The sequence below is a fragment of the Xiphophorus hellerii genome, chromosome 16 (genome assembly GCF_003331165.1).
Source record: "Xiphophorus hellerii strain 12219 chromosome 16, Xiphophorus_hellerii-4.1, whole genome shotgun sequence".
Lineage (NCBI taxonomy): Eukaryota > Metazoa > Chordata > Actinopteri > Cyprinodontiformes > Poeciliidae > Xiphophorus > Xiphophorus hellerii.
Genome location: NC_045687.1, coordinates 23,687,699 through 23,700,691, shown reverse-complemented (window position 1 = coordinate 23,700,691; position 12,993 = coordinate 23,687,699). Strand labels below are relative to the sequence as shown.

The 12,993-nt window shown below is 38.2% G+C and overlaps 1 protein-coding gene and 2 long non-coding RNA genes across 3 annotated transcripts; all 3 read right to left on the bottom strand.

Annotated features, from left to right (window-relative positions):
* Nucleotides 1-344: 344 nt before the first annotated feature.
* LOC116735487 (SUN domain-containing protein 3-like) lies at nt 345-3,316 on the bottom strand. Its single transcript, XM_032587413.1, has 6 exons — nt 3,259-3,316; nt 3,060-3,175; nt 2,751-2,924; nt 2,570-2,659; nt 673-782; nt 345-495 (listed from the first exon to the last, which is right to left on the bottom strand). The coding sequence occupies exons 1-6, from the start codon at nt 3,314-3,316 to the stop codon at nt 345-347; spliced, it is 699 nt and encodes a 232-aa protein (XP_032443304.1).
* A 6,604-nt stretch (nt 3,317-9,920) lies between these two features.
* Nucleotides 9,921-11,521, bottom strand: LOC116735047 (uncharacterized). Its single transcript, XR_004342319.1, has 4 exons — nt 11,470-11,521; nt 11,291-11,367; nt 10,953-11,017; nt 9,921-10,845 (listed from the first exon to the last, which is right to left on the bottom strand). It is a non-coding gene; the product is annotated as an uncharacterized LOC116735047 (long non-coding RNA).
* Nucleotides 11,522-11,960: 439 nt separating this feature from the next.
* Nucleotides 11,961-12,172, bottom strand: LOC116735048 (uncharacterized). Its single transcript, XR_004342320.1, has 2 exons — nt 12,131-12,172; nt 11,961-12,039 (listed from the first exon to the last, which is right to left on the bottom strand). It is a non-coding gene; the product is annotated as an uncharacterized LOC116735048 (long non-coding RNA).
* Nucleotides 12,173-12,993: the final 821 nt, after the last annotated feature.

Here is a 12,993-nt window from a genome sequence, read left to right as displayed (position 1 = left end):
ACTTTTCCCTCAGTTGTGAACAAAATCCCACAATATTTAAACTTCTCTGACACCGGTCATACAGTGACCTAACGAGACACTGATCCTGATCATAGCTGCTTCACACTCGGCTGCGAACTGCTCCAGCGAAGGCTGTAGGTCACGCCCTGATGAAGACAATAGGACAACATCGTCTGCAACTAGCAGAGACACAATCCTAAGGCCACCAAAACGGATACCTCAACTCCACAGAAGGACCAAAAGATTCTGTCCATAAAAGTTAGAAACAGAATATGGGCAACCTTTGCGGAGGCCAACTTTCACCAGAAGCAAGCCCGACTTACTGCCGGCAATGAAGACCAAGCTCAGACACCGGTCATACAGTGATCTAACAGGTCACCGATCCTCATCCTGGCTGCTTCACACTCGGCTGCGAACTGCTCCAGAGAAGGCTGTAGGTCACGCCCTGATGAAGACAATAGGACCACATCGTCTGCAACTAGCAGAGACACAATCCTAAGGCCACCAAAACGGATACCTCAACTCCACAGAAGGACCTAGGGATTCTGTCCAGAATCCAGGATCTGGGCAACCTTTGCGGAGGCCAACTCTCACCAGAAACAAGCCCGACTTACTGCCGGCAATGCAGACCAAGCTCTGACACCCACTGGGAGAGCCTAGCAAACCTCCCACAGGGTTCCCAGAGGAACACAGTCGAACGCCTTTTCCAAGTCCGCAAAGCAGATGTAGACTGGCTGAGCGAACTTCCATGCACCCTCTAAGAGCCTGCTGTGGGTGTAGAGCTGGTCCAGTATTCCACAACCAGGATGAAGACCTGAATCCAAAGTTTAACTATCCAACGGACCCTTCTCTCCAGAACCACTGAATAGACCTTACCAGGGAGGCATAAGAGTGTGATCCGACTGTATTTGGAATACACTCTGCAGTCCCCCTTTCTGAACAGGGGAACCACCACCCCGGACTGCCAATCCAGGGGAAATGCCCCTGATGTCCATGCAATGTTGCAGTCATGTCTACCAACACAACCCCACAATATCCAGAGCAATGGATATTGTGTTTCTGCCCCGGCGACCACATGAGGTGCATGCCTACATATCTATAATTTAGTTGTAGTTATAATAAAATGCAGGCACATGTAGTCCAGATATGCAAAATATGTATGAATGAAATGGATGTCTACACTGTTGAAATTTTAAACCCCTGTTTTGTACCCTAATTCTTTCTTCTGATTCTAATTTTTACCCATTAACAAATGATTGTCTTCTACTCACAAAGGTGTTTGTGGGTAGAAAAACTTGTCTGTCAATTAATTTAATTAATTGGCAGGCATTTTGAAAAATAAAAATTTTCCAAAAGAAATGTAATAATTTAAGCCTCAAAACTTACCTCTGTCCATACTTACCCTCTATCCATCCTCTTTCTTCACCTCTTCATTACGCGATCTCTCCGTGGACTCTGACGTTGTAGAGGCAGGTGTACATTGTGTGGCCCCAGTTACTGTTTATCTGTAGCTTTATGGAGCTAAAGGCCATTTTTTCATGGCTCTGTAATGATAAAATGATGTATTAGTTTAATATAGTACAGTAGAGCTAAGAGGGAGTTTATTAGAGGCAAAATAGTTTGAGATTTCAAAGGATTGCAAGAGCACCACCAACATTGCTTCAATGTTTTCCCATTTTGTCATACGTCCCCAAATGTTCATGTATTTAATTGGTATTTTATGTAATAGTCCAGCACAAAGAAGCATATAATTGTGAAGTGGAAGGTGATGAGGGTGATCTTCATCAGCTGATGGAAATAGCTATAAATACAGATCAGTCCTGGAAGAAAACCTGCAGAAGACTTAAAGTGAAACTCATCCCCAAATCAACTTTTTTTTGCTGACAAACTGTCTAAATATGTTATTTGGCATTCTATCTAAATAGATAGAATGTTCTGTGCAAAAGGACATTTTTTGTGCAAATCTTTCAACTAGGCATTAATTTGCCTAAAATCATCTCATTACTGGTCTCATCGTCATCGGTCAATCGGCTCTTAGGGAATTAAATTTTTCTGTTGGTTGCAGCAGTAGGGCTTGGTACAATTTTGTCATTAAGGTAACCAAAGCACAGCGCCCCTAAAACCGGTAGCACTCAGGAGTTGTTGCCAGCGTTGCCATGGCGATTGGTAAGCATTGACCGATAGCATTATTCAGTTTTACAAATGTGTGATTTGTTTGCAATGTGGACACAGAATGGGATGGGTCTCCTCTGCTCTGAGTGTTGGTGAGGGTTTGGTGTTGAGGATGACTGTATGAGACCAGCTGAGGAAGCCGGAGAAGCTTCTGGCAGCTAATGGCCGCTCTCGTTGCTCGCTCAGGGCAGACAAGCTGTCTGCAGCCGAGCAACACAGAGTTATCGCCATTAAAGTCTCCAACAACAGAGAAAAAGACTCTCTAGATTTACCAGATTTAGAATAGGATGACGTTTATATTTTTAACATGAAAACACTGAAAAGTTCAATGGGTATAAATATGTTGCCAGTGATTAAGCAAAGTAGCTAAAAAAAAAAGCAACTGGGATAAACATACCGGTAGCTCAAAGGTCTGAAGCGAATCTCCATCCTCCTCATAGATAAAAGTTCCCAGGTGAGTCCACTCCTGTTCAGGTTCCCTCATTCCCTGCAAAACAAAATTAGACAAATATTCTTATAAATATGTCTGAAAGTTAGACTGAGTGTTGCTGTTTAACATTCAGATACTTGTGGCTTACATAGACAGAAAACTCCTTGGGAGCACTCCAGGTGTTACCAGTCGGGGACAACATTTTAGGCAGGTGACCCAAGGTGACGTGACTGATAAGGACTCTGTGGGACAGGGCGATGGCTAAATGTCCCTGGGAACCTTCAAAAGCCCAGCACTCTCCTGGATTTAGGCGAGTCCTCCCCTGAAGAGAAAACCAGTTCAAAGTTTCAGTGGGATGTTAAAATGGTAAACAAAAAACCTTCTAACTATTACATCACATACAAACACCATTCTGCTTCGTATTCATGTTGCATTATGATTGCAGTTCAGTTCATACCTGGATGACAATGTCTGGGTGGATAAATGGCTCTTCTAGTGCAAACCCAAACCAACCGCATCTTTGTAGTTGGCCAGGATGTGCGGCTAATGGCATCCACTGTAAAACCTTTGCTCCTGTTTTCAAACACACACAGAAAGTGAATTAAAACCATCTAAGCTTAAAACATTCAGTCAGATTTATGATAGCAATGACTTACCTTGTGATTTCAGAGCAAAGTTGGGCAACAAATCTGCCGCTGGAAGAAGGTAGTCCATCTTATTCTGCAGGACTATCAGAACATCCTTCACTTCCTGTATTTGTCTTCCTTTATCTTCACATCCTGGGACCAAAACCTAAACACAATTGAAGTTAGATGTTGGGTCATATCACTAAAGAGGACATTCATATATGGGTTTTGATTAACAGAAAGCTTACTGTGTTTATGGTGGGGGGTGAAGAAACCAGAGGGTCCATGGAAAGAGGAGCAATAATGCAGGCAAATCCTGACAAATGAGGAGAAATGAGAAGAAGGTGGCAGGATTAGTGACACTGTTTTCAGACTAAAAACTCTCTACAAAACTTAGAAATATCGGTGCTTGGCTGTTTGTAGAAGAAAATCATTTACCATAAAACAAGGCAAGAAATATGACGCTGACAAAACAACGTTTCAGCGTGAACTTCAATAGGTCCTCATTGCTGCTGCTGCTGCAGCTGCTGCTGCTGCTGCAGCTGATGTTTCCTGAAGACGTCTCTTTTGTTGCTGCGTGGTTATACCGACGGTATGTCCACTTCCTGTTCAGCCAAGGTAGAACAAATACAAATATGTAAACAGATTCATAGATCCTAAGATTATTGAGTTAAATATGCAAAGTCGTTTTTGCAAAAGTATTCACTTCCCTTGAACTTTTTCACATCTTGTTTTTAATTACCCTTTACTTAACCAGGAAGTCACCATTGAGAATAAGAATCTATTATTCAAGGGAGACTTGGGTTATAATTCAACGTTATCACATTACAAACACAAACTTTGTACATTTTTATCAGTCATACTTAGTTCTACATCTCTTTTGATCTGAGTTTGCTATTTTAATTTATGTACAGTATTATTTTCCTATGCTGTAAATTAGACCTTCCTGCACAGCCTCTTATTTTTATTTTTCCCATCATATATTTTTAAGTTAGTTTGAATTTGCATTCAAACTAAGGTACTTCAGGTCCTTTTACCTGTAATTTACTGCTGTAAAGTGCATATAAAAAATACTCACTCCCCCTGTATGTTTTATCATTTTAAAGCTTTTTCACCTAAATTGGGCATTTTTGACCTAAAAAATATACTAAAGACCTTATAGTGTCAAAGTGAAAACTAACCTATATAAAAATAATAGCAACAAACAAAAATATTTTACCTAAAAAAAGTGGCTGCATAAATATTCACGCTTTTTAAAAGTGACTGACCTAATTCAACAAAGGTCCAGCCAACATTAAAGTTTTTTTTGTTTTTTTTTTGTCACAATCCAAATTTTGTTGTACATTATTTATTTCAAAAGTAATAAAACAGTAAAACATTCAAGGGGATAAATACTTTTTACAGTCACTGAACACTGAATTTCTCCACTGTGTCTATTCCTAACTGAATCCTAATTAGTGACATCAGAAGGCAGTTGTGATGTATGTATGGAACATACATCACAATCATAATTTAGAGGCATCACAATTGGAAGGCTGAAAAATAAACTGCTACAGAAATTTGTCAAAAAAAATAACAATTTCTTTCTTATTTGCTAAATTGCTAAATAGTACACATGAGTTTGTGGTTTTTACATGAAAAGAAGTAAAAAGTTCAAAGGGGAAGAAATATTTTTGCCATGTCTTGAATTTAATACTTCTGTTGATTCTGTTTACCTGATGCTGGTCTCATGATAAGAGATCGTTGGTTTTCCATCAGCTCCATAGTAACCATTTAGCACCAGTCGAACACTTCTTCTCAAAATGTCTAAACCAAAACAGAAGCATGGAAAGTTGGTCAGTGACTTTAACACAAAGCAGATCAAACATATGACAAGATCACATAACTTTTGATCAGTTTCAGCGTCCTAAAACCATTCATGAAATTTAAAACTATCATTTATTTGAACTTTATTCCCCTGCAAATCAAAGCATTATTTCTGGAAATTATCACAGTCATTGATCTTCAAATGAAATAACTTTAAACAGCTTTTCAATTTTTCCGGATTTGATTCTTGTCACCATTATCAAACGTACAAAAAAAAAAATTAAAATTTTTTTTAATTTTTTTTTTCTTCTATCTTTGCATACGACTGAAAACAAACTGTTCCGTCTTAAATTTAAATTTAACTTTAAACAGCTTTTAAATCTACAGTTGGAGAAAATTTGTCAAGATTTGGACCTTCTGTTTTGGTCATTTCAAACAAATTGTCAAATATACAAGACTAAAAACAATCTTTTTTATATTTTTGCATAAAATAGAAAACAAACTGTTCAATTTTAAATTATAAAAACTTATTTCTCATTTATTGAATGTTTAGAGCCAAACCAGTCACGGTGTTATTTCTGACAATTATCACAGTCAGTGATCTTCACATTTTCACATGAAATCACTTTGAACAAAAAAGCTTGAAGTCAACTGTTGGGGCCATTTTTTCCAGATTTCTTCCATCTCACCTTCATCAAACATGCAAAAAAACTAAAAAACAACAGTCCTGATATCTTGAATCTTTACATAAAACAAGAAGCAAAACTATTCCATCTTAAACTGAAAAAACTTTTTTCTAACCAACAATCTTCATTAACAAATCACTAATAATTCTGTCAAACCAATAATAATATCTTTCCAAAATTGTGATCAAGTTATCCTTGATAAATATTCAAAGAAAATACTTACGTTTCATTCTTGTATTTTTACAGTATTTCAGTTGAAATGTAGTAAAAGTCTCTTGAACTCTTGAACGTGTCTCTTCTCTGAAATCTGCAAGCAAAATGAGAAAATTCAGTTAAAAATTTCTCCTTTGATGAAAAAACTCCAAGACGCTTGTGATGTATGTTTCATACATTCATACAAGTTCCATAGGTGTGATGTCAGCATCAGCAAACACAATGGAATTTCTGTGTTGATTTAACATAATGCAGCTTTAAATACATAAAATGACTAAAATCCTGCTTAGTTAATAAGTTTATTAATTTGTATGTACAAACATATGTGACAACTAGTCAATATTGAAATTACAGTAGTACTTTATATTTAGTGCAGTTCAAGCAGAATCCTGAACTTCTACTTATTGAAACTTAGGTCCAAAGATACAGTAGCAGTTCATTTGTACTTCAACAATGAACCTCTAAATAAAAACTACTGAACGTGACAAGTCTAACACAATAAAGTCCTGTTATTAAAATGTAATTCAAAGTGAACAAACATACTGCATATGTAACCCAGGGTAAAAACTGCCCTTAATCCCACCTTTGGTGCTCCATTGGCTAGAGTGACAGTCAGTCACACAGTGCATTCAGCCAATCACTGCATCTTGAGTGGTTAATCAGGCCTGCTCCAGCTTTCCCAGTCAGGTGTGAGGGGGAGAGCTGGAGACAAAGGAGCCACAGGTTTGTTCTTCCAAACAATTAGTTTATCTCTTTGTTTATTATGCACTTTTAAAACTCACAATATAAAAAATCATGTAGATCTGAACATCCAGTGAGCTTGGCGCCATGAAGTTGTCATGCACTGAACTATTTATGGAATTGGTGAGTAGTGAACACAAATGTTTGTTTGGTTGGCATGTTGGTGGTGGTAGCCAATGCTAATTGTTTGATCATCAATTGTAGCTTCTTAAATTCAATATGTGTTTAAGATAATGAGATAAATGCTGATATCTTTAATTCGTCTGAAAGATTAGATTGTGGATATAATTGCATTTATTTCTGTATATAATAACTGAAACAAGTCTAGTTAACTAGCAGGCTGGTAATTTACTGGTCCTGTTTAGTTCAATACAGGCCAGGTGATCCCTTTGTAGGGTTAAAGGATGGTGAGCTTCTGACAACTGGCTGGAGCCAAGAGAAGCTGAAATTTACTCCATACTGGTCTGGTAGGAGTCTGATGGTCCATAACATTTCCCCCTCCATCTCACTACCTAGACACACAATCCATTATTCATCTCTTTTCTGGTGGAAACAAATTGCGCTTGGACATTTTTTCATCTCAAATAACTGGACAATTAAAACATGGACTTTTAAATGTGTGTCGGTCAGACAATGTGCTGACCAGCGGGGAAAGTTAGGACTCTTTGTGCACATCTATATAGAAGATCTACTGCAGTACTGTGTATATATATATATAGTATTTATTTCTTTTTTTGGTTTCCATGTATGTTTGTGTCTTGTGGTGTTCACTTAATTTTTTTTACTTAAAATACATAATATTGAAAGCAGTTATTCTTTTGTATTGTTTTATTGATTACTGACGACAGCTCCAGTAGATGAATCTAGTCTTCTGGTATGCCATCTAGTCCCTTAACTACATTAAGTAGTGCTACACATAAGTTCCAGAAAACTGTTGCAGCAAACAGTTGCCACACTAAATGATGTCATCAAACACCAACCAATCAGGCTCACTTCTATCTAATTTTCCGGACTATAGAGCGCACCATACTATAAGCTGTACCAGTGTTGTATAGTAACGAAGTAAAAACACTTCACTACTTTACTTAAGTATATTTTGGAGTACTTCATACTTTCCTCGAGTATGGAAAATTTTTGATAACTTTTACTTCACTATATTTCCGAACTTAATTGCATACTTTTACTCCGATACATTTTCAATGTGTGGTTTAGTTACTCGTTACAAAAAAGCGAGAGAGAAACGCAAGTGTTTTGACCCCACCTACTGATTGACTGCAACAAAGTCGGTAGCCTGCTTACCTGGGCTTGTTCATCACCACCAATAGGATACACCTGTTTCGCTTCTCCCATTAAACACAAAGCAAATCTCGCAATCAGCAGCAGCCACATGGAGGAGGAGACGGAGACTACAACGACTGCAACTACGTCAGACACGGCTCCAGGGGAACCACCAGCTGGTGATGAGAGCCCATGGCCTTATTTAAACACAATACACTCTTTCGTGGGTGTTAAAGATTCGTCGTACCGCATGCAGTGTATGTTATTCCTGCCCGAAGATGTGGAAATTCTATCTTACAAAAACTCCCCGTCCAACTTGAAGAAACACATCGAGGTAACTTCTTATGAAATGGTTATAATCCTCCTGTTTCAGTAACTATAGCTTGGTCACTAGGCACTATTGTGAAAACTTGACCATAACGTTACCTGTATAAATGAACTTTGTTTGGCATTGTTTCAGTTCCACACGTGGTGTATTTAGCTTAGGCCTAATGTTGACTGTAGCAGGCTACCTAGACTCCTCTGTTCAAGGGGGGACAGAAGCCATAGCGATAGCAATTTAGACTAAATTTAACGAATATAGAAAAGGCAAGCAAGTTCAAAACCAGGTTTACAAAAAAGGTCTCCCTCTTCAGATGCCAATAAGCTGCATTTCCCTCCCAATTCTTTTTTTCTTTTGTCAGTAGGTTGTGTGCACCACCTACTGACTGTAGGATTGACTGATTCACTGATTTGTGAAGTAGAGTAATCGTAACAGCTTTTTTTCTTCATGTTGGCCGCATTTTCAGTACCATTTATTTTTCTCATTTTCAGCACTGACCTTACTTGAAGGGAAAACTTAAGGCTTATGTAACATAGTTAATGTTGTATAGAATTCCACTTGTCATTACTTCCAAGTTTGGGTTCATGTGTAATGAGTGAAACAGCACCCCCTCCTGGTGGTTGGCAGTATTAAATATACTGAACACAGATATCTCGTTGCCAGTTCATGAGAGATGAGCGCGAGGTAGGTTCACTGAGTTTAACGCTCTGGTAAAATGTTATGTTAGCTTGATGCTAACATGAAATACTATTCCTCGGAAGGTGCTGTTCCCGCTGTGATGAACCTGATTCCTGATCAGTTGTTATTCTGTTCCATACAGATAAAAATCATTTCATCTCATCCTGTCTCCCTTATTCACACAACGCAGAACTGAGTTGAACTGAGCTATCACGATTATAGAGGTTACACTTACAAAAACTTTGTATTTTTTGTCCTGGAGGGTATACTAAGAAGCTGGTTCAGTTGTAAAGCAGGTTAAGTTAACCTTGTGCTATAGGTAAAGCACCTAATTTTCTTAACTAAATGATGCCTGCAGGTATATCTATTAGCAGGTTTAATTTTGCCTGCACTTGGTTGTGTACATTATTTTAAGTGTATTTGACAAGTTTACCAAAATATAAAAAATGTCATTCAAACTGCATTTGCCTTGTTTTACTTTTTACTTGTACTTTTCATTACATTACTTGAGTACATCCATTTTTACAGCAATTTCCATACTTAAGTACAAGAAGTTTCAGATACTTTAAGACTTTAACTCAAGTAATATTTCAGTCAGTGACTTGGACTTTTACCAAAGTCATATTTTGGAGAGGTACTTGTACTTTTACTTGACTCTGAGATTTCAGTACTTTATACAACACTGTTCAGATGGTTGGGAAACAAATACATCATCATCAAATGTTAACTGTTAGGTTTATCATTTAGGAAAACTGGGAAAAAAAAAGACTAAAATCAAAAAGATTCATGTACTGCATGGCTTTATGGCTTTTCTTTTTGTTTCATAACTCGGCATGGTGACATAAAGGTTTGTAGCTTCTGTCTTGGTTCTTTGTTGACCACTGTGTAGCGGTCAACAAACAACCAGACTTAATCACTTTATGATTAAGTCTGGTTGTTTTTTGTTTTGTTTTTTTTCGGGGGGGGGATTCATATTTCTCAGTCGTTGCAAAAATATTTCAGCCAAACTCTTATTGTAATAGATTATTTTGCCGGTAATGTCCGTCTCATGTCTTCATGCCGGGCAGCTGGACGGTGTTGCTGGTGAAAGCCGTCCTGACTGGCGCCGTCTCTCTCTGCTCACTCCTCCTGTTTGTCGCTCTGGTTCACAGCAACTGAAGAAGCAGCAGGCCGTAAAAAAAAACCCTCCACAGTCTCGGCTCAAACTGGAGGAAAGGTTTTCATAAGTCAGAGTCAGAGCTGTGAAGCTTCAAAGGCGATCGGTGTTGGCTACTTGGAGTTGACCGACTTGATCCACCAACTGGTTCAGCTTCCAGTTCTTCCAGTTTGTTTCATTGGTTATGAGTCCATGAGGAAAAAGAGCGTTCTCTGGGTAACATTTCTACCCAACCCTTCAGTGAATCAGTTGAAGCTAAGGGTCGAAGGTCAACATCAGGAAACTTCTTCAGTGTGACTGGCTTGTGTTTGTTTTTAAGATGTGAATTTTGTATTTATGTAACTACAAATGAATTCACACTAAAAAAACATTTCTTTTAAATCTGTTCTCCAGTTTGTGCTTTGATCAGTTATGAAGTTCTATTAAAAATGTGGGCGTTCCTTTAATATATAACGTTTCCAAAAATGATTATGGTTCAAATAAAAAGACTCCAGAAATAACAGATTGAAAGAAGAACATTTTATTCAACTCAAGAGTTACAGCACTGATGAATTTTGTGTTATGGAGCATTAATAATGAAAACAAAAACAAATAGAAAACAAATCTGCCTTCTAACTATTTATTCTGACGTTTTGTTTTGGCTCTTGAATAATCAGAATCTCGTCTCCAGCCAGGCACCAGAAACCTCGCTGTCCGCTTCTCGAGTCACTGATGTTTTAATTGACAGGAGAGTCGAGCTAAGGAAACAGAAGAAGAAATTTGAGAAACGCAGAGTCCAACGCACGTCATTAAATGCTGAAACTTTTCTGAGATGTCTCAGCAGCTTCAGTTTCTGCTCACCTACCTGTTACATCCAGAGTAATGGTGCCAGGTGAGGTCCATCTCCCCAGCGGTCGGTCTGCCTCAAACCTGTCACAACGGGGGGGAATTTAATGAGAATTGTTTGCTGCACTGTATGTATAAAAGTGTTTTAGCGTTGCTCACTGTAAATAAACTTTTTGCACGTTAAAATTTGTTTATGTTTTTGCTTATATGATCTAACAGGAAGGAAAACCAAGGTTTCAATTCTTGAATAATTAAGCAAATAATTTCAACTATAGAATGGCTGAAAAGTTAAGGTTGTAAAAAATGTATTTAGTACCAGCAAATGGTGTGTAAACCTGGGGCCACTGGATCGTCTACCTTTTTTGGCAGGCAGAGTATTTTCGTTTTAGTCCTCAGTCCTCTCTGTCTTCTCTCGCCTGATTGGTCCAGTGATGCTGGCGAATCATCACATGATCAGACACACATTCCTTAATCTCTGTCTAAATCACGGATTATTGGAAGAGACTTTCTGATCAAAGTCATCATCATGTCCTCACCTTTCCCACAAGCTGTTACAACCAGTAGATCAGCAGGTGGAGCAGGTCTTCTTCTGCTTTAATTGTTGGTCAACTCCAGTCATCACATGAGTTCACAGAGAAATGAAATAAAGAGAGAAGATAAAGTTAAGGAGGAAAATATGCACGGACAGCAGACAGCGACAGTTTCTAACTTTCAGCTCAGCTCTCCGCAGCTATATTTGAAATGATTAGTCATGTTGCGTAGATATAAATGTTCTTACTTTTTTTTCTTATCTTCCTCCACCTGACTGGTGGTGTTGAAGGTGGAGGATTCCAGGCGGCGCTGGTCTTCTGCTTTAATTGTTGGTCAACTCATGTCACGTGACATGAGTTGATGTAGAAATGAAATCCAGAGAAAAGACAACAGGGTGAACAAATAGAATACAGGTGGACAGAAGGAAGAACAATTTTGAAATTTGAGCTCAATTTCATCCATATTTAAAATGAAAATAAGTTTCCTTACGTTTTTGTGTCAACTGGGTTCTCTTATCTTCCTCCACCTGACTGGTGGTGCTGAAGGCGGAGGATTACAGGCGGAGAAGATCCAACCTGGGACGATCAGACATCATTGATCTGCAGAATCTGAATCTAACAGATGACTGAATCAGACTTTCTGATCAAGTCATAATCATGACCTCACCATTTATAAAATCTACTAGAACCAGTAGATCAGCAGGTCCTCTGCTCTATTCCTGATCCTCCTTCCATCAACACAAAGCTCTGCTGTTATGAAAGGACTCAGTAAAAAAAACACACACACACAAAACAAAAGTGTCAGTGAGGAGAAAGTACAGCAGGAAATAGGAAATAGATTTGAATATTGACCTCGACGTTCTGTGTGTTGAACATTTTTTGTTGTGTAAAAGTAAATGTTCTTACTTTTTTTGTCAACTGGGTTCTCTTATCTTCCTCCACCTGACTGGTGGTGTTGAAGGTGGAGGATTCCAGGCGGTGCTGGTCTTCTGCTTTAATTGTTGGTCAACTCATATCATGTGACATGAGTTGATGTAGAAATGAAATCCAGAGAAAAGACAACAGGGTTAACAAACAGAATATAGGTGGACAGAAGGAAGAACAATTTTGAAATTTGAGCTCAATTTCATCCATATTTAAAATGAAAATAAGTTTTCTTACTTTTTTTGTCAACTGGGTTCTCTTATCTTCCTCCACCTGACTGGTGGTGCTGAAGGTGGAGGATTACAGGCGGAGGAGATCCAACCTGGGATGATCAGAGAATCAGAAATCTGAGAAGTCTGAACTTGGGTCGGGTATTTTTTTAATGTCTATTCTTTTGTGATTTTTCTGTGTTGTAACACATGAACATGCTATTGGCCATATAAACTATTTGTTTCATGAGATTAATAGTTTATCTACATAAAACTTTACTCCACATGCTCTCCATTTCCTTTCCTCTGATCCTGTTCTCTAGTGTCTCTCTGAATAAAAGCTCTTAATTAAATCCTTCAATCATAAACTATGTTCTCCTTTTGTCTTCTAATTTCT

What these genes read in the sequence shown, in the direction of transcription:
- LOC116735487 (XM_032587413.1), bottom strand. Translation starts at nt 3,316, where the DNA reads ATGGACTACCTTCTTCCAGCGGCAGATTTGTTGCCCAACTTTGCTCTG. An exon ending in CTTTGCTCTGAAATCACAAG is followed by an intron (nt 3,176 to 3,258) that starts GTAAGTCATTGC and finishes GTTTGAAAACAG; the next exon opens with GAGCAAAGGTTTTACAGTGG. An exon ending in ACCCAGACATTGTCATCCAG is followed by an intron (nt 2,925 to 3,059) that starts GTATGAACTGAA and finishes TTTTCTCTTCAG; the next exon opens with GGGAGGACTCGCCTAAATCC.